Source organism: Clupea harengus, chromosome 13 (genome assembly GCF_900700415.2).
Source record: "Clupea harengus chromosome 13, Ch_v2.0.2, whole genome shotgun sequence".
Taxonomy (NCBI): Eukaryota; Metazoa; Chordata; class Actinopteri; order Clupeiformes; family Clupeidae; genus Clupea; species Clupea harengus.
In genome coordinates this window covers 17,572,822-17,594,505 of record NC_045164.1, presented here as the reverse complement: position 1 = coordinate 17,594,505, position 21,684 = coordinate 17,572,822, and the positions used below count along the sequence as shown (strand labels likewise).

The window sequence follows — 21,684 nt, the reverse complement described above, 5'->3', positions numbered from 1 at the left end:
TGAGCTCGAGCGACTTCCGGTTACGATTTTTCAAAATAAAAGTCCCTTATTAGCCTCGTGTTTTCTTAAACTGTCAGAGATATTAATTTCATAATAACATCAAAATGGGTTAAAAACTATTCACTGATGTTACAAAATTATGGTTTTCTTGTTTTAATATCATGAACAATGACTAAACAGGCAATATTGCATTAAGAAAAAGTAAAACACACCCCAATATGCTGATAAAAGGATTATGCCTTCATTAAAGTTGGTTGAACTTGTTCAGAACACTGTAAAGAAAGGGTAAACTATGTTAGGTGATATAGGTGATCAGACAGGCGAAAATGCATTATGTTCAATGGCAGGGCCATGTGACACGTACGTTTAAAGTATTGTGGAGCACTCAGGGACGTAAATCTGAACTACTTCACACATTTTATTTAATGTTTGGAGTGTCCTGAACATATTCCACCCCCCTTTCATTGAGACACAATCTTTAGTTTCATCAGCAAACTGTCATAGGTATCACATGGCCCTGCCATTGAAGACAATGTATTTTCGCCTGTGTGTAGGCCTATGTTTAAAGTATTGTGGAGCATTCAGGGACGTAAATCTCAACTACTTCACACATTTTATTTAATGTTTGGAGTGTCCTGAACATATTCCACCCCCCTTTCATTGAGACACAATCTTTAGTTTCATCAGCAAAGAGTGATACATGTCACATGGCCCTACCATTGAAGATAATGCATTTTTGCCTGTCTGATCACCTATGTTTAAAGTATTGTGGAGCATTCAGGGACGTAAATCTCAACTACTTCACACATTTTATTTAATGTTTGGAATGTCCTAAACATATTCCACCCCCCTTTCATTGAGACACAATCTTTAGTTTCATCAGCAAAGTTTGATACGTGTCACATGCCAATACCCTGGCATTGGAGATAATCCCTTTTCACCTGTGTGATCTGTGTGTCAAGTGTTTTTTCACAGTGAATGGCCAGATTAATTACTGCTAAACATTTTTTACCCTTTCTTTACAGTGTTCTGAAAATGTTCAACCAACTTTAATGAAGACATAATCCTTTTATCAGCAGATTGTTGTGTGTTTTACTGTTTCTTACTACAATATTTGCAATGATGCCTGTTTAGTCAGTGTTCCCTATATTTAAACAAGAAAATCATACTTTTGTAACATCAGTGAATCGTTTTTTTAACCCATTACTATGAAAGTAATATTAATTGTCAATTTTCAGCTACAGCTTAGTCATTATCAAAGTATCCTGTACGCTTAAAATGAACTCACTATATCTTACCTTGTTTTAAAGCAAGTTAATACAATGCACAGTTAACAAAATACCATTATAAAGTCTGATCTAGCGAGTAGACAGATTAGGACTTTATAATGACAAATAGGCTACTATAACTTTCAAACACGCTTTTAACTATTTTCCCGATCATTAGGACAAATGGAACAATAAAACACGTTGCATAAAAAAGGTTTTTATATTACCCAGTCGATTAACAGGGTTGTTTGTTGTAAAAAACCTTTCATTTGATACAACAAACTCATTTTACTTCCTCGTTTCGTTTTACTTCCTGGGGTTATTGTGGGTTATCGTTGCTAGCAGAACGGAACTCACTACGTTACATCTGCGCAATGTCCAGTTATGTGGACTACTACGCCGTAGTGGACATATGCATAAAACCAACTACACAAAGTACAGAGTTGCGGTCCAAAAGTCTACATTTGTAAATCGCAAGATACATTTCTGAATCGCATGACATTTATTTGTGTATTTTGAAACTATTCTAACTCCATATGCTTGACTGTAGCCTAGTTCAAACCTACATGCAAGAAGAGAATATGTAAACAAAAAACATCTGTCCCACAAAGACTTTCATACGTCATACGCATGCGACGTTACCCATCGCAACGGTAATCATCTGCAAAGGGTAAACACAAGAGCTAGCTTACCTGACAAAACAAGCAATCTATCCACGGGTTTCTCTGTTACAACCTACGACCAATGCCTAAAATCAGGTAAGTTCCCTTCACGACAATATTTGCATACATAACTAATCTAGTTAGCCAGCAAAGTAACGTTAGAAAGCAGACGGGAACATGTCGGGAACGTCGCTAACCAACTATCGCTACTACCATAGCAGGTAATGGCTAGCTAGCTAAAGCTGAATAGTTGTATATCATTTACGTTGAGCAAATGTCAATTTGAATGCAGCACTGATACATTATGGGAGCTAGCAGCGTTGGAGGTCCGCAGCCGAGAAAACGGTGCTGGCGATGAGGACACCGACCAGCAGGATCAGTCACTGCACGAAAGAACAGTCTTCTTTACCGGGAGCAAGTCGGGGGTAAAAATGCAGTGGACTGACATGACTTTATAATTGCATTGATTATCATCACTACCACTCTCATTAAAGTGTTATTGTTTGATTTAGTAACTCAGATTTTAAGTGTTTTGCGATTATTCCAGGGTAAAACAACGATTTTACTCCGGTGCCTTGACAGGTAAACACAGGCCCCTCACAACACTTATCTAACGTTAGTGTTTAAACTTGCAAACACTTAAAATCACATATCTTACATTCACAGAGATGAACCACCTAAACCTACACTCGCGTTAGAGTACACATTTGGGAGAAGAGCTCGGGGGCACAATACGGTAGGGTACAGGCATTTATTTCCATGGGCTTCAATATGAACATGCTTTCCTTCTATAGGTTAGCCTACCTGTATCTTCAGCTCCCTGGTGACTTGCTTGTATTGTTTCTCCAAATAAGCCCAAGGACATCGCGCATTTTTGGGAACTCGGAGGAGGAACATCGCTCTCAGACCTCGCTCAAATCCCCATCAACGCACAGAATGTCAGGTTAGTATCTTAACAGCACTCAAAAACATTAACTTTATATTCTAAGTGCTATAATTATTGCAAAGTCACTGATAATAAGTCATTTATTGTCTATGCAATCTAATAGAACAGTGAAGTTGCAATGGCGAATTAAACAACTTTGAGGTTCTTGTATTATACTGTATATTGTTTTTGTTTGTGAGTTGTAATAACATAATAATTGTGATATAATAAATCTACTGAGCCCCTAAGGGGACTTGAGCAACAAAAAAAAAATCTTTAAAGTTTCTTGTGTGTACAAAAACGTTTCTTGTTCTCATGAGAAAGTGTTGCGTGCGCATCAGATATCATGTGTGTACACAAAGTAAGGAACTCTGTAACATGCTCTTATTCCATTTACTGTAGTGTTTATAATAACGACAGTCTATAATAGACAACAATCTAATAACTTTTGACAGTGATTGTAATGGTTCTCATTAACCAGCAGGGGGCACTGGACTTCCATCTTATGCATCTGAATATGATCAGCCTCCCTCTGTGTGTCTCACAGGGCCTTCTCTGTGGTGCTGGTTCTGGACCTGTCCAAGCCCAGCTCCCTGTGGGCGACCCAGGAGAGGCTGCTCCAGGCTGCCAGGACCCAGGTGGAGAGGATTTGTTCTGGGCCTCAGAAAGGGGCTGATTCCCGGTCCAGCAAGCAACACGATCTCATTGGAATCCCCCGTGTCCTCCCCACAGACCATCCCGTGAGTTGGTCCAGTCGATTGACTAAGCTAAACTTCAGTAGTGTTGTTATTGTTATTAGTAACAGATGTCCAACTGCTCTCTACGGTTCTGTATTTGTCTTGTGATATTTCCTCCTGGCTGTGGATGTTATTTCAGCACTCATCCCATTAGCCAATGGAATATTATAACTAGTTAATGGTGCGACTAGTTGGGCAAGTCAGCACCAATACCTCAGACCCTTTGTAAGTATTACTGGTGAAGTCTGAGAAGAAGTTGTTAAATAAAGGGTAGCGTAATTTAGATGTACATTAGAGTTCACCAGGGTTGTCATAAATAGAAAAGAATGACTCTGACATGCTCTGGTCACTTTTCTAATTGGTAAAATGGCTAATTTAACATGTGAAAGTGTGAGAGTGGATTGCATGTATCAGTGGATGGAAGAGCATGTATAAACTGCCTGAATCCTTTACCAGGACAGAGAAATCATCAACCCATTTCCTGTCCCTCTGCTTCTGATTGGCAGCAAGTTTGACATCTTCCAGGTAATCAGCCAATGGCAAACAGTTTCATGTGACCACACACTTTTGAGCTACAAAAAAGCAGTTTCATATATCAGGACAACAAAATGTGGGGAGGTTTTTCAAATAGTGAAACCTAGTGATGGTAAAAGACAGACAGTGGAAAAGTAGATAGTGAAGAAACACACACTGAACATCTTGACAGTTTTATCCTTTTTTTTACAGCCACATACATAGTTGTCAAGTACAGTCAACATGTTTATGCTTGTCCCTTCCTGTTTAAAAAAAAAAGAATCATAATTGTATTGTGACCTTTCACTTTTTTTCTTTCTTGATGCACCCATAAGCTATAACCCTCTGTTGCCTCCCCCTGTCTTAACACGAGCACCCTGTGTTCACACTTACTTATATTTGTGTTGTGAAGGACTTTGAGTCGGAGAAGAGGAGGGTGATCTGTAAGACCCTGCGTTTCCTGGCTCACTACTACGGAGGATCACTCATCGTAAGACCAACATGTTCTCTCTGATACGTGAAGTGCAGGGTTCCCACAGGGTTGTTTATCAGTCATTTACAGATGCAGGCCAACACTAAATGATAACCATCTGATCCTCATAGGTCATTTTAGCCATCACTGCAGTTTGTAATAAACCTTATGTTTCATTTTTCTTTTTTTTTCATTTAACAAGCAGGAGACTAGAATTGTGCCATTTTTCTGACGTTTGTCTGCTGGTCTGTGCACCAACTCCTTCTCCTATCTCTTTCATCCTCTCTTCATCGTAGTTTACCAGCAGTAAGTCAGAGGGGACCATGTCCAAAACCAAGAGCTTTGTCAGTCACCTTGCATTTGGGACAGACAGATCGTAAGCTGGTTGCTTCTGTTGTTTGTTATTATGTTTGTTTGTTTGTTTGTATGTGGGTTCAGACCATATAATTGAAATGTTTGACATAACGTTGTTGGGAATTTTCCATTTGGGAACTGTTTCTAACCAATTCTATGGTTCAGACAATGCTATGGGACACCACTTTGGCCAAAGCTGATAGTGTTTTTATGCGCTCTAGTTGCCTAGTAACCTCTGTCTTCTCGATTCCCAGGAAGTCCATGGCCATTGACCCCAGTAAGCCTCTTGTCGTCCCTGCTGGCATGGACTCCTTGAGTCAGATCGGTGAGCTGCTCTTATCTCTGCCTATCCACCACGGCCTTCATTTACTGTAGTCAAGGTCAAGTGTGTTAAGATGAGAGTCTGCACAGTCGTACAATAAACTGAAGTGACTTGTCATTGTCCGATAGTGCACCCAAAGGGTGGAAATAATCCACCAGGCCTACTTTAGTTTATGTCATTTGAAGACTCTGGTGTTTTGATTTATAGGTTAGTTAGTGCATAGGACACGTAGTGTTTCGTTTTATGACGTTTATAACCAAAAATGTGATCATTAGTGGGTAAGCAGTAGAATTATTTTTGTTTATCACTTTGTTCTTTCCCTTCTACCCATGGTTAAGGACTAAGTGGAGCTTGTATATTGGGATTTTATTTTATTTTATTTTTGATATCATTGTCAATGTTATGTTTGATGTATAAGTTAATGCCTTTTTTTAGGTTGTATAGCCTTTTTCACTCTGGCAGGGGGACTGCCAATGCAAACTAGCCTTTTGGCTATAATTAGGTGCATTTACATTTTAATGTTCATGAATGTACACTGTCCCTCTTGATCAAATAAATAAATTGATTGATTAATTGGTTTATAAACTGAATTGCCTTTAACCTATTTTCAGGTTCGCCGCCCACCACAGATATTGACATTGGAAGTTTGCATGCCAGAAATCCACTAGATCTGTGGAAAAAAGTGTTTGAAAGGGTGTTCCCTCCAGAGGTACAACAGAGGGTCTTTCTCCTTCATACACACAAACACAAGCGCGCACACACACACACACATACACACACACTGTCCCAGACATCTCTAGAATCCGGTGATTGAGTCATGCTTATATGAGCTTGATCCTACAGCACACTCTCAAGTACACTCACTCACTTATCCTCTGGATACATATCTGCCCTTTGTAGTAGTCCCAAAGTAGTCCCGAACATTCACACACATACACACACACACACACACACACACACACACACAGTCTCACTCACTCAATCAGTCAATTAATGAATGAATCAATCAATCTCATCCCTCCAGAGTACCACAGAACGCAAACAGCTGAAGGACCCGGCCAAAGACCTGCAGTATAGTGAGCCCCTCATCGACTCCATGAGGGCCCAGAAGGACCAGGTACTGACCCCACCCAGACACGTCTTTTGGGTTCACAGAACCCCCTTCAACCCTCTGTACTCTCTGTCTGCACATAGTGGCTTGCAAAGTCATATATATATTATGTATAGATTTATAGTAATAGTATGTGTATAGTTACTAGTACCATGTATTATTGCTATTCTGTTGTATTCATAGGTGTATATAGTCATACATGCCTTTATTTAGCTGTCGATACACAAATGAGAAAACGGCCATGGCTTTGAGATTAGGACAAAACATTGAATCATGAGAATACTTAGGGAAAAGATACTGGATTGGATACTGTGTTGAATACAGTGGACTTCAAAGTCATTTATGATTTTCGACCCTAGCTTATACACGCCGCGAATGTCCTTAAGTAACCTTTCCCCTGTGAACCGGTTGCCTTTTGGCCGACACGTGCCCTATCTGCCTCCAATCGTATCGAGCAGTAAACCGTTCACCCATAACACGGCCAGATAAAGCACCAGCACGCCCACCTGTGTCTGCCTGCCTGCTTACACTACAGTAACCCTCTCAAACCCTCCCGACAACTCACAAGTGCAATGCCTCTCTTGGCTGGCCAGCATCATGTGACCATCATCTTATCACAGGCAGGACTGTCTTTGTGACCTGTAGTAACCCCGCGGTGGCCCTGCGTTTGGATAAGAGGCCTACCCTCTCATCTGCTATGGTCTGTTTGCTGTTTGCTCAGGCGATGACATGGACGGTGCATTCTGGGAGGGGGAATTGTTACTGGACTGCTGACGTCTGGCTCATATACCAGTAGTCTGACTACCTGAGTAGGGCTGAACGATTTGGGAAAATAATCTAATTGCGATCCCCCCCCCCCCAATATTGTGATTGCGATTTAATATGCAATTTTTACATTTTATCCTCTTTTTTTTCCCAACAAAACGTAATGAATGATTTAAATATGACCAACACAAAATTAGATAGATTTAGTGTAAAATATTCTTTCCCACATTTTACATTTTTATTTAACTGCTCATTACAGAAACAAGAACAACAAATCGACAGCTTTGCCACTGTGCATTTAAGTAATTTAAACAAAGTCATTGTAAGTCTAAACACAAGGCATGCACTTTTTAAACACGTTGTAATCGCGCACGTTGCGGTTAGAAAATTGCGTTTTATCATATTGCGATTTTATCGCAAATGCAATTAATCGTTCAGCCCTATACCTGAGTGGGTTCAGCTCCAGTTAGATGTGGATCTGCTGAATCAGGGCCAGATCCCAGTCTGTGCTCTGGGGCAGAATCAGCCTCGCTCAGGATCATTTTCACTGAAGCTAGAATACATTCAAATGCCTCAAGTAAACATTTGGAATCCAGTAAAGATATTTAGAATACGAATGCTAGATTTTCCGTCCATCGTCTAAAATATTGAGTTGTTGATACCCGTCTTTTTCTTGCTGTATCACAGCGCTGGCATCACACACCACATACAGGATGCTGGCTCCGCTCCCCATCATTCTCTCCCATTCTCTCACTGTCAGATCTTCAATTCAGTTCAATTTGATTTATATAGCACCAAAACAATACAATTGTCTCAAGGCGCTTTACAGAGCCCAGGGCCTGAACCTGAACCCCAACTGTTCTATCCAATAAAGGCAAAGACAAAGCCCAAACTAAACGTAAAGATCTAAAGGAGGGTTTTAACTGGAATGTTTGTTTGTTTGTTTCTTTTCTCTCAAGGAGCTTGACCAATACAAGAGAGATGCAACGAAGTCATGGAAAGGCCTGGAGTTGGAGACCTAATATTCAACTTTTGCCCAATTGCCCAAACGCACACAACACATACAGACCCACCAGCCTACAAATATATATATAAAAAATGCAGAATACCGCATGCAGACTACATCACATCATGCTTTGACATTTTGTATTGATATTTTTATACTTTATTTAAGCTCTATTTTGTCCTTTTTGTTTTCTATACTGTGTATACAATAAATTGCATTGATACACACTCTGCAGTGTACATTATCTCAAACATTCACCATGGTCACATTTATTACAATGTAAAGCTCAACAATAAATTATGTGCTAGAATGTTTCAATGAAAAAATAGACTTATACGTAATATACTGCTTTGATTTAGGCTACAATGGTGTCATGCTGAAATTCCATTCCTTGAACACACTAATGCCCATCACCTCTTTAAAGAAAAAAAAAACAACATTGACAGACTATGCAGAGATGGTAATAAGATGTGGGCATTTTCATCAAAGGGACCGGATGGATATGGCTATTCACAATAGCAGAACTAAGAATACATTACTGTGATAAAGTCCTTTTTTGTCCTCCAGAATTTGCGCAGTACATGAGCAGAATATTCTGCAGAAATCTGTCCAATAATGGCATAAGTCTCCTTAAAGTCGCATTTCTAGCAGGCAATTATATATACAAAGTTGATAGCCTGGACAAGCCTTTCTCCATTTTGGGCGCCTGAGGTGAGTGATTGTTTCTGCCGTGTGGGTCAGCGGCGGATGATGCGGTCTCGGATCTTGAATGTGATGACTCCTAGGAGGACGAGCGCAGGCAGGAAGGCGTAGAGAAGCAGGAAGTCCTGGGTGTAGCGCGACAGAGCGTCAGGGTAGCCCTGATCAATCACCTGATTCCCCTCCTTAATCACACATGCCCCAGGTAGCATAGACGTGTCAGCTGCAGGTAAATGTGACAGATTAGTTTATATTTCATGTTTGTCAATTGAGCCATACAGACCCCTTAAGGTGGAAGAGACCTTACATGGTTCAACAGGATGAGTGACCAAGACTGAGTGAAGAGTGGATGGTAAAACTGGATTTCAATGGAAAGCTGCCATAAAACTGTTCAAACTAACACTGGACAATAAACAGGTAAGTGACCTAAAGTAACCCCAGGTGTCTCCAGCAGCAACAAATGGCAGCTTGTCTTAAACGTTAGCCGCTAAATAACTTAACCTCTGGAGATTTGGTAACACATGGGTCAGATAAAACATAACGCTCATTGGGGTGGGGGGTCATAGATGACAGGACAGAAGAGGTGTGTGTGTGTGTGTGAGTCTTACTGCAGGTGAAGTTGAGGTTGTGGAACTCGGTGACGATGAGCAGCTCACAGCCATACTTCTGAAAGGTCAGATAGCTAAGCCACTGAAACACCACCGGCATCTGCTCGGTGCTCCTGTTAACACACACACACACACACACATTCAGTTAATCATATTGCTTGATGTAATCTCAGTCTAATATACCATACTAATGTTTCATGATGATATGCAGTATATATATATATATGTGTGTGTGTGTGTGTGTGTGTGTGTGTGTGTGTGTGTGTGTGTGTGAGTATACGATTCTGTGGTATATAAAAAGTTGCTGTATAACTAGTGGAAGTATGCCAAGAGAAAGTCTGGAGAGCAACATGTGCCAGATGAAAACAAACAAACAAATGTGCCCTTACAAAAATCAGCCATTTAATGCCCTTAGATTTGAACTTGACTTTAAGTTTACCCTCAGATACGACAGTGACCTTCAGAATGTCACAGCTTGGACAGCAATAATGTAATAAAACAATAGAAGAGATACAACATGGGCTTCACTGCTGATAGTGTCATGCCAGTTTGACATCCAAACACTGGCTTCACAGACATTCAAGCTAAAGAAATATTTTGCGGTTGGATCTTGAAGCTTTGAAGGTTCCCAGGGTTAAGGATCAGATTGGGGGTGTCCTGTGCCACCATCACTCTGAGAGAAGGAAGCTTGAGCTCAGGTGATGTCCATGACTGGACAGGGATGATGATTGGTTATCAAGAGCTCAGGTAAAGCAATGATTATTTTGGTGGATGATTAGCTAGCAAGGAGCTAAGGAGATAGCGATGATTATTCATGATGGATGATGATTAGCTAGCGAGAAGCTAAAATGATAGCAATGAGTATTCATGGTGGATGATTAGCTAGCGAGAAGCTAAGGTGATAGCAATGATTATTCAGGCACAATTATTGGCTAGCAAGCTCAGGTGATAAGGGATGATTATTCAGGGTGATGACTGGTTAGTGAGAGCTCAGGTGATAGCGATGATTATTCAGGGTGCTGACTGGTTAGCGAGAGCTCAGGTGATAGCGATGATTATTCAGGGTGCTGATTGGTTGGTGCAAACTCACCTGAGGAAGCCGGAACCCACCAGGATGCCGGCTATGTTGAGCAGCGCCACCCCGCTGTTCACCATATTGGGGTCCTGCACCACCCCCAGGAGCACCAGTGTCAGGAGCTCCCCGATGATGTGGGGAACCGTGATGACTGCAGAGAAACACAGGAACCTGTTGGGGTCAGGGTTCATGCCCACCGTCCTGAGAAAAGGGACAAATGTCATTGGTAAGCACAGAAGCACAGTTACAAACACACACATACTATATATACAGCATCAACAGATTCATGCATTACACATGACATATTTAACACACATACAGTCACATAGATGTATATGGTATGTACACAAACAGTACTAATGGTGACACAAATATATGGATTAAGCACACACACAAACACACACTCACATGCTTCCTCACAGTCTCTGACAAAGATTCTGAATGGAGTGGAAGATAATTGTAGTTATTGCAGAATAAAGATGGACTTTTTTCAGTATCTCAGCGCAAAAGCAGATTCTACCTGCAATACTTGATAAGACATCACACACACACACACACACACACACACACACACACACACACACACACACACACACACACACACACACACACACACACACACACACAATACCCACCAGTAGAGGAATGAGGTGAAGATGAAGACACTAATGATGCTGAAGGGAAGGATATGGAATATGTAGGCCAAAAACATCTGCCACTTCTGATAGAGGCCATCCTTACTCTCCTGATCCGATATAGCCCTGAGTGCAGGAACTATACACACAAACACACACACACACACACACATACAGACAAAGACACACATACACATACACATACACACACACACACACACACACACAGAGAGAGAGAGAGAGACAAACACACACACACACACACACAAACACACACACAAAAGGAGAGAGAAGCAGATAAACACCAGCAACATTAACAGAAGATAAATGAATGTAAAGTAGGTTTGGTTTAGATCCTCTAAGATCCTGTATTGTAAATCTTTGCCACTGTCACCCGTGTGTTTGCTCTGGGGATTGTATAAATAAATCAAACTGAATCGAAACCTCAGCTTGGTGACCCATATTTGAGAACCGAGATTAAAGGAACAGCCCAGAACATCTCAGGGCTTATTTTGGGAGGATCATATGCATTTATGACTTGTTGATACACAAGTTTCTGGGAGATGGCATAGTTTGATGACTTCAGGAAGAAATATAATATAATATTTAAAAAAAAAAAAAATGTAAACTAGCTCACTATATCTGTACTCAACATGCATTGAGAGCTAATGAACAGATGGTTGGCAGAACCGCGCTAGTTACACACCTATCACAACCTATCAAAGCGACTGGGGCTTCGACGTCAGTGTAAGGTTTTTCATATTGCTAACGCTATTGCTGCTTTGACTGGATTTGGGAGACATTTTAAAGATGCTCAGACCACCAGATATAGCAAAGTGTGTCAGTGGATAAAGCATATTATCACGTGACCTTTTTTAAAGTCAGTAATATATGTACACAAACACTGATACACATCTACAGTATACTGTACATTCAAGCAGAAACCTCCTCTTTGGAGCAGGGGTGAGGGCATGTTTGGACTCAGTATCTCTTCATTATCTTACAACCTCTTGCCTCTTTAACAGTCTCTTATCCGCTATCAGCGTCCCCGAGACAAGGAGAACATAAAGACAGAGAAGAGAGTTTTTCGGTCACTGGCCTCTCACCTAGAGAACGGTGACATGAAACCTTTATGAGTGCAGAAGCACTCAATCACATACGGGGCCTTACGTACGTAACTCCAGCAGGTCCCTGACTTTAAACCTGCAGCCTCAGTGATGGGACGTCTCCTAACACTATCTCCTATCACTGTTGTGCCAGTTCTTTCTTACAGGACTATACTGTGGCACCGGTTATGCAAGCTAATCTACAAAGGCTATCAACACACAAACTGCATTCAGTAAATATAAAACCAAAAACTACCAGCTTTAGTTCACAGGGTATAATTGTAAAAACATTATTTACAAATTTCCATGATTATCACGTGATTATACATGAAGTTGTGTGTGTTTTTGTGGCATCTGTCTTGCAGGCTTATCAACAAAGGCTACCAACATATGAAGCGCATGAGTGGCCTGATGTACAGTAGATTACACGCAGTGTATTCACATGGCAAGAGTTCACATTCTGGAGACTTGTTAAAATTATGGATTAGAAAACCAAAGGTTAGCAAGGCTACATGTACAGGCTCCTAACTGTCACATTTCCTTGTACTTGTGGCCAATTCCTCTTTGAAACCCACCTTCACGAGTGGTTTGGACTGGTTTTTAAATTTAAAATCAAATTCCATTAATGCTGTAATCACTCCCATTCACATTTAGCCTATGTGTTGTCTGCCAGTGCATAGGTTATATACATTAAATGCAAAAGTGGATGCGCTTTGTGTGTAGAAAACAAGCGCACTCACACAGGGCCACGGCGTTGAGCATCCCTGTGTAGGGCGAGGCGCCCATGGCCTGGTAGATGATGCCGATGCGGTCCTGCACGGCCCCCTTGTTGATGTCATCATCCAGCCGCATGACGAAGAACGCCACAAAGAACCCGTAGATGAGGTTCTGGGAGAGGCGCATCAGAACTCCCATTCGGTCCCGGGAGAGGTTCCTCATGGTTCTCCTGCAGAGGGATGAGTGCTTATTCACTGATGAATGCCATCACTCACTCATTCATTCATTCATTCAGTCATTCATTCAGTCATTCATTCATTCATTCAGTCATTCAATCACTCAATCAAACAAACACAATGAACTGAAAGAAAAGAGCAGGATGTTTCATTACTGACTCATACAGTTATCTATTCCTCCATCCATCCATTCATCCATCCTTCCATCCATTCATGCATTCATTCATGCATTCACTCAACTCATTCGTCATTCGTTAAGCTTTTGGAGGTCCTACCTGAAGAGCACTCCAAGTTTGGACATGCCGTTGGGCGACTCTTTGCTCTTGAAGGGGATGCTGGGTTTGTCCTGCCTCTGGCATGCCTGTTGCGTCTTTCCCAGCATGCTCTGGTAGATCTCTGAGCTCTGATAGGCTGATGTGATCTCGTGCATGCGGCTGGAGGTGGCTGCCTCTCTCTCGCTGCAGCGGGTGTCCACTGACGTTAGGTCGACTGCCAAGCAGAGGGAACTATGGGTAATTTGTCTGAACAATAATGCTTGTTGTCTTTTTCAGTCCCACTGTTTGGTGTTTGTTTAAGAAGACGCCAATGCAAAACATCATATTTGAAACACAGAACTTACACCAAAACAAAGAACTACTGCATTCATATTCGGTAAGTAACACAAATTGTACTCAGTCTGAAGTGTCAAAGCGAACTTCATGTTAAGGCTCTGATGGGCAGAGCATCCCTCAACACAGGCCATCTAATAATAATATAACAATATCAAATACAAATGAAAGAAAAGCAAACAGTGCAGGGCATACCGTAGATATCAAATGGGTTGCAGTACTCGGGGCATTCATAGCCGAGGCCACTGAAGAAGTCCACCATCTGCCCCGGCTCCCCACAGAACACTAGCTCACCCAGACTCATTATGGCAATCCTACTGAACACCTAACCCAGCACACACACACACACACACACACACACAGCCTCAGTCAGGTCTCTGAAGTACAACAGTATTCACATCAGTCAGTACACGCCACACCGAAACAGACCAACATGTAAACACATATTTAAGGATAAATTGCAAAAACATTGTGTTCTGATTTTATGAAAGTGAAATAATCACATATTACAGCATAAAAAGTAGCTTAAGACTTTTAGAGAAAGGGTCCATTACATTGCATTTTTATTTGTTATATTATAATAAATAAATAACACATATAATAATAACAGTTTTATATTACATTTATTGCATCTTTATTACAAGTCTAGACAGGACATGTCAGACCACCCTGTCGTACTCACCCTGAAGAGTTCTGAGCGAGGTTGATGGATGGTTACTATGACGATGCGACCTCTCCTTGCCAACTCCGCCAACAACACCACTATCTGATTGGCTGTCATACTGTCCAGGCCTGTGGTTGGCTCGTCCAGCAGTATCACCTCTGCCATGACGCAGGTTGATGACATCACGCATCATCCCAAGTAGATAGAGAACAAAGAAGAGAGAAACCACAAAGGTGAAGAACACATTTCACAAACTTTTCCAAAGTCCACTTTGTTCCTGAGTGAAAAAAGCCCCTCAGAGACAAGCCTGCCGTCTCTCTTGTTAATTTTGCCAATTAGGACAATTAAAAGATTGGCTTTTGTGTGCGGGGGGAGGGAAATTAAAAGTGGCATTAAGTGATTTATTTATCCATTTCTGGCTTGATGAGGGGACGCCTCGGTTGGGAACTCTTCATAATTGTGTGCCCTTATTGAGTGGAGCGGTATCACTAATCCCCCATCCTTCGTCCCAAGAACCCCCACCTTAAAGTCCCACCCGTCTTGATGAAGCACACAAAGACCCTCCCAAAGGACTCTGCTTAATCCAGGAGGTGTGATAACCCTCTCATCCTTTCATTTGCCTCTCTCTCCTCCTCTGTCCTCCTCTCTGTCTATCTTTAAATGTTTTTTTTTTTTTTAAAGAGGAGTGGAGGGACCTTATATAGTCTAGTCTGAGGGTCACCTAGGTTTCAGAGGTTTGACTTTATCAACACAAGTTAAATCCTCAAACACAACGCCCAGGACACAATGCATGCAGACCTAAGAATTGTATCATTAACCTGAAATTTCAATGCAGAAAAAGAAGGGAACTGAATGATTTCAATTAAAAACTAACATAGGCCTAACTGCAAGGGGCTGGTGAAATAAGGCTGGCTATTTGACTGTCTTCAGATGACTTAATCTGTATCTCTTATAAGTGCCTCTCTGTATAAAGAGACCTGTGGTAGTCCATCATAAGTGTCTGTGTGTGTATGTACAGACCTGTGATACTCCATTGTAAGTGTCTGTGTGTATATCCTCCATTGTAAGTGTCTGTGTGTGTATGTACAGACCTATGGTATTCCATCGTAAGTGTCTGTTTGTGTGTGTACAGACCTGTGGTATTCCATCGTAAGTGTCTGTGTGTGTATGCACAGACCTGTGGTCCTCCATCATAAGTGTCTGAGTGTGTGTGTATGTACAGACCTGTGGTCCTCCATCCTATGTAAGTATCTGTGTGTCCATAGACGTCCATAGACATGTGTGCCACTCACTGGGGTCCTGGAGAAGTTGCCCGGCGATGGACACCCGTCTCCTCTCGCCCCCAGAGATGCCAGGGAAGATACGTCCGCCGATGACACAATGAGCCACATGACCCAAACTCAACTCCGCCATCACAGCCGACACCTGCAAGCCATGCAGTAATGAGGGTCAGTCAGGCCTTTTGTAGTTCCCAGAAAATGTAATCTAAAGGTTAAATATATATATATATATATATATATATATATAATACATAGATAAATACAACTATAAGCACATCAGTAAATATATAAAAATACACTGAACATAACTATTGAGTGTACCTTCTTGCGGATGGCTTCTGTGGAGTGTCTCTTCAGGGCCAGCTGAGCCGTGAACATGAGGGTTTCCTCCACAGTCAGGTAACTCAGCAGGTTATCACTCTGTGTACGGCAACGAAAGAGACATAAACATCAAAACAAACGTTCCTGTAGCTCAACTGATGTTCCTCTGGCTCAACTGATGTTCCTCTAGCTCAACTGATGTTAGCAATCTAGCCAACTCAGATGTAGTACTACTGTCTGGCTTTCTGTTTCTATGAAATGATGGTACATTTATTGTCCTGATTTCTCTTTCAGCAGAAAGCTAATCAAGCAGTGGAGCAAAAGAAGTTACTCAGCACAATGCCTATGGAGTTATGGGTGGTTTGCCCTCCTGATATCTCTATGAGTATCAGGACGTGTTGACTTAAGGCTCCATATAATAGGATAAGACTCAAATAAGCCCATGAGCACATAAGATGGCAGCAATAAAATTTAATCTGGGAATATGTGTAGATACAATAAGAGCAAGGCCATCAAAATTATATATGTATATATGGTTTCCTAAAAAAACAAGATGTTGTGATAGTTTAGAGACATTATGCTCTCCTAGGGCTAAGTGTCTTCATAAAGTTCTTCCTCATAGCTTATATCAGACATTGTAAATATTTGTAATTTGGGGAGATTCATCAACAATGACTATATGACTAAAGAACCCATAGATTGACTTGTTATTCACACGAAAAAGTTTATTATATCTACCTCGTATTTTAATAACAGATATTTGTATCATTTTCCCAGGGAACTTCTGACGGTTCATTTCCAAAACCTCTCCTATCTAAACCCTATCTGTTATCTGAGTGTTACCTAGCCAGGCCTCTGATCTTAACCATGACACTGGGACTAGGACTGTATTCAAACACCACTCACGTTATGACGGGGCTATATCAGGAGAGGTCAACATTGATAAATGCAGGCAATCCCCGTGTCACTGCAAACCTTACAGCTAAAGCACACAAAGAAACACACACACACACACACACACACACACACACACACACACACACACACACACTGCTGTCTGCTCTGTTTGTTTGCACTTGCAGCTACTTTGAGCTATTTTACAGAGTCACTCAATGTGATCAAAGAGCCTGAATATCTGTCTGTTTATTTTTTGTTTATTTGTTGTTGTTACTATAATCATTTACATGTAATGACAGCAAATTCCTTTTGTTGTGTGAACAAGTCCCAGTTATTACAGCTCCTAGCATGCAGCCTACTTAACTTAATAGAGTTTGACCAACGCAACTTTCCAGCCACTTCAGAAGTCCCCTTCACTCTTATTAATTACACAAGGACTTAATATCACCAGCTCTTCCCGCACTGATGGGGAAAATTTAATGAGGGGATTAGTCCATGGGCCCTGTGAGTGAGGAGAAGTTTATCGCTAACGAGGAGAGAGCTTGCTTCCGAGGAGCCGGGCTTGTGCGTTTGATTGTTTCATTTAGCTGCAGATACACATGAGTGGCCTTGGGGAAGATTCTGGGGACGAGCCTGCTGGCCAATTTAAGGTGTCCCACATGAGAGAACTAGGCCTTATTGCTACCCAGTGTGCTCTGGAGTCTCAACTCTCCCCTACAGACTCTTTCTCTAGTCACCTGGGCCAAAGTTCAGTCTTTTTTTACTTCTATGTGTCTATCTGTGTGTGTGTGTGTGTGCATGTGTTTGTGTTTGTGTGTGTGGGAACTGACATGCTGTACTTTATCCTCTGACTGGTAAATATACGCGATCTATATCTTACCTCTGACACAAACGTACACACAGACACACACAGACACACACACACAGACACACACACACACACACACACACACAATAATCTCTCCCTTCCACAGCCTCTGTTTGTGTGTGTCTCGTTAAACAAATACTGAAATGAAAAAAAAGGAAAGCAAGAAGTAAGTAATAAACAAAAGAAAAAAGGAAAATAAATTGATAAAATAAGAATGAGTAACGGATACAAATAAAAAGAAAAAAGAAAGAAAAGAAATGTAAAGTGAAAGAGACAGAAAGAAAAACAGACAGGAAAAAAGGAGAGAATGAAAGAGAGTTAAAGTGCCTCTTGCCTGTAGAACATACGAGAAGCAGTCCTGAGACTGTTCTGTCTTGAGTTTCCTGCCATTGATGAAGACGTCCCCCTGAAGGGAACCTGTGTTCCCAATCCTGCCCGCTATGGCATCCAGCAGGGTGGTCTTCCCCGAGCCTGACACAGACACACACACACACACAGACACAGACACACACATGCATGCACACACGCAACATAAACAAACACAGGATAGAAATACTCAATCTCAAAATACACTTGTGTATGCCAATGTAATTTTCTCTCAGAAACTCCTTAGCCAAGCTATAACAAAACATACCCTTTTTTTATTCAAGTATTATTAAAGACTCATCTTGTCTGAGATCTTCTGTTGAGTTAATAGAGAACCCCCACCCCCTTACAATAAAAACTTAAAACTGTAAGCTTTCTATTACGATTATTGGTGTTTTTATAATGATTAATTGCATTATCTCAATATAATATTTTGCACATCACTGGATAAAAGTATCTGTATATACGTATATATATGCATATAAACCGACTTAGGGACCGGGTTAGGGTTAGGCTACAGCACTACACATGGGCTTGGGTTGGTTTTGCTCTGATGAATGTTCCCATTCAAACTCATTCATATTCATATTCATATTCACACGCTTTGTTTGGAAAACACTCAGGCCCTGCTTATGTTAAGTATCTGTGCCTAATACATAGTTAATGGCCAAGTACACTGCACTTTGATCGTATATTCAAGTCATTACAAGATGTGCGCAGGGTTACAGTAAGGATAGGCTTGGGGGTTGGTAATGTGTCATTAATGTAACTTATATCAGAGGTCAAATTGAGTGGTGTCACAATCCACAACATTTGGGTCAAATATACTACTTGTATATGTCCAAATGGAACCATGATTGATGCTTGCTACTGTATACAGGTGAGTGAAGCCTCTTATGAAGTATCCAGTCCTGAAAAGACTAATGGGTTTAAAAGGCATTTGGCAACGTTATTGTGAGACTGATCGCTGGCCTTGGACTTGATGGTACCCATCATTATACCACACTACCACAAGGGCAACATTACCAGACATAATTACAAAGACACTGGTGTGTGATTTTGCTGACACAGTGTGTGTGTGTGTGTGTTTGTGTGTGTGTGTGTGTGTGTGTGTGTGTGTGTGTGTGTGTGTGTGTGTGTGTGTGTGTGTGTGTGAGTGAGAGAGAGAGTATCTGCCCTGTTTACATGTTTATGTGTGTGTATGCACACGTGTATGTGGGTTTACATAACTCCCTTGTACGTCGCTTTAGACAAAAGCGTCTGCTAAATGACTAAATGTAAATGTACATATGTGTGTGAGTGTGTGTGTGTGTGTGTGTGTGTGTGTGTGTGTGTGAGTATCTGTCCTGTCTACATGTGTATGTGCACATGTAAGTGGGTCTACATATGTGTGTGTATATGTGTGTGTGTGTGTGAGAGAGTGTGTGTGTGGTTTCATGCATGTCTCACCTGAGTTCCCTAAGATGCCCATGAGCTGACCACTCTCCACATGGAAGGACACATCGTTGAGGATCTGCCTCGTCCATTTCTTCCTGTAGGAGGGGAGGTCCCACCATGGTCCCACTCTCTCACTGACACACACACACACAGAGAGAGACACAGAACAGACGTACACACGTACACATTAAAACTACACATTTATTTTTCCCAAATGATCATAATGCACAAAATCAACCTTCTGTGGTACCTAAACCACATAGTTGTGTTTTTAAGTCTCAATAGTTGAATAACATTATACACAGTTTGACATATGAGTAAATACAACATTCTTTAAAGTTGAGCTCAGAATTAGAATCTTCAATTTTACAGAAGTAAGTAAGTAAGTAAGTTAGTAAGTTATCTTTATTTGATCAAGAGGGACAGTGTACATTCATGAACATAAAATTGTAAATGCACCCAATTATAGCCAAAGGGCTAGTTTCCATTAGCAGCCCCCCTGCCAGAGTGAAAAAAGGCTATACAACCTAAAAAAAAAAAAAGCATTAAGTGACAATATATCAAACACAAAATCCCAACACAAGTTGGTTCTTAACCATGTGTAGAAGGACAACAATGGGTAAGTGGTAAACAAAAATAATTCTACTTCTTGCCCACTAATGATCCCGTTTTTGGTTATTTATCAACCATGTTTTGAGATTTCTTTTAAAGCAGTTGAATGAGGTTGATTCTTTAATGTTCTGTGGGAGATGGTTCCATTCCCGGGTTGACCTAACTGAGAAAACTGACTGTCCAAATATGTATAAATGTAATGTTATTTTAAATATGAATTATATGAAACACATTACAAGTAACCTGAATATATTCAACTTCAACGTCCAACATTTAAAGTTAAAAGTGAACAGGTAAATGAATGTCTATTAAAAATGACAACTTGAAAGTACTTTGGAATTCATACTGAAGATTGTTAATAAGGATATTGTTAAGAAACAGTTCAGGAATCAAACACATTCACATAGATAGGTAAAACTGTGTTATAATATATAATTCCTATTACTATTATCACCCAGTATCCCTTGGACAACTTCCCAAACCATAGCAAGGAATTTAGAGTAGGCCTACTTTAGAGTTTCAACCCCATTTAATAAAATAAAGCACAATTTATCGTTGGGTAGCCTATCCAAGTGTGCTTTAATATATTCAACGTGCATGAACCCCATATTGTAATTTCACTATAAAAGGCAGTCAGTGAAAAGCAATGTGATTAGTCTCTGCATTCCATGTAATGTCTGCAATAAATATTGTGCAGAAAGGCTTACAAGCATGTAGAAATAATTCCCATTCATCATATTTAAACGCATTCCACATACCCCGGTGTCTGCAGTGGACACGTCTACCATGTCAAAATACACAATGAAGGCTCATAAACGGCTGCGGTCTTTTTTGTTCGGATGGAATCTATCAGAACAGTTAAACAACCTGTAGGTGAAAGTGCTGGTATTCCACGGGCTTAATGTAGAATTGGGTGCTGGGTTCAAGAGAGGACGGCTAAGTTCAATGCCCTCCATGGAAGAAAAAAACACTCCACTAACACCTGCTGAAACACTGATCCGCACTTTATAACCCTGAAATATTGTATGGACATCGCGATACATAGGACCATGTTCACAAGTCTCCGTTGAGTTCACGAGTCCTTACCTGACCGTGTAGGACACGTTGCTCACACCCAGAGAACAGGAGTTTTGGGACCGGTCTAAGAACCCCGTACTGTCCTTCACGTTCGTCTTATCAGACACAGCCTCGAACGACTCCTGGAACTGGACCTTTTTCTCCCGACCGTTCCTTTGAAATGAGTAGGAACTAGACATGTTTCCCCTGTATCGTCCGTCAGTCTAATATAAGGCAGGGCTGGTAAGTGCATCTGTTGGCAATTGTGTTTAGGCCTATGAAGGATCAGTCCTCCATGGCCGCTGTAGGCGAGCTGTTGTACAGAAAGAGACTGAGGACAGACAGTCAGGTTGGCACCACAAAC

The 21,684-nt window shown here is 41.1% G+C and overlaps 2 protein-coding genes across 2 annotated transcripts; one reads left to right on the top strand and one right to left on the bottom strand.

Annotated features, from left to right (window-relative positions):
- The first annotated feature begins 1,657 nt into the window (after window positions 1-1,657).
- dync2li1 (dynein, cytoplasmic 2, light intermediate chain 1) lies at window positions 1,658-8,264 on the top strand. Its single transcript, XM_031578791.2, has 13 exons — window positions 1,658-2,026; window positions 2,223-2,355; window positions 2,478-2,512; window positions 2,597-2,666; window positions 2,785-2,873; window positions 3,403-3,595; window positions 4,049-4,117; window positions 4,518-4,595; window positions 4,874-4,953; window positions 5,186-5,256; window positions 5,865-5,962; window positions 6,278-6,370; window positions 8,089-8,264. The coding sequence occupies exons 1-13, from the start codon at window positions 2,013-2,015 to the stop codon at window positions 8,149-8,151; spliced, it is 1,086 nt and encodes a 361-aa protein (XP_031434651.1). The 5' UTR covers window positions 1,658-2,012; the 3' UTR covers window positions 8,152-8,264.
- A 7-nt stretch (window positions 8,265-8,271) lies between these two features.
- Window positions 8,272-21,668, bottom strand: abcg5 (ATP-binding cassette, sub-family G (WHITE), member 5). Its single transcript, XM_012841427.3, has 13 exons — window positions 21,351-21,668; window positions 19,665-19,786; window positions 18,184-18,320; window positions 16,085-16,183; window positions 15,776-15,908; window positions 14,502-14,641; window positions 14,015-14,144; window positions 13,487-13,700; window positions 12,999-13,204; window positions 11,153-11,291; window positions 10,533-10,718; window positions 9,443-9,555; window positions 8,272-9,057 (listed from the first exon to the last, which is right to left on the bottom strand). Exons 1-13 carry the CDS (start codon window positions 21,518-21,520, stop codon window positions 8,873-8,875), a joined length of 1,974 nt encoding a protein of 657 aa, XP_012696881.2. The 5' UTR covers window positions 21,521-21,668; the 3' UTR covers window positions 8,272-8,872.
- Between the last annotated feature and the right edge of the window lie 16 nt (window positions 21,669-21,684).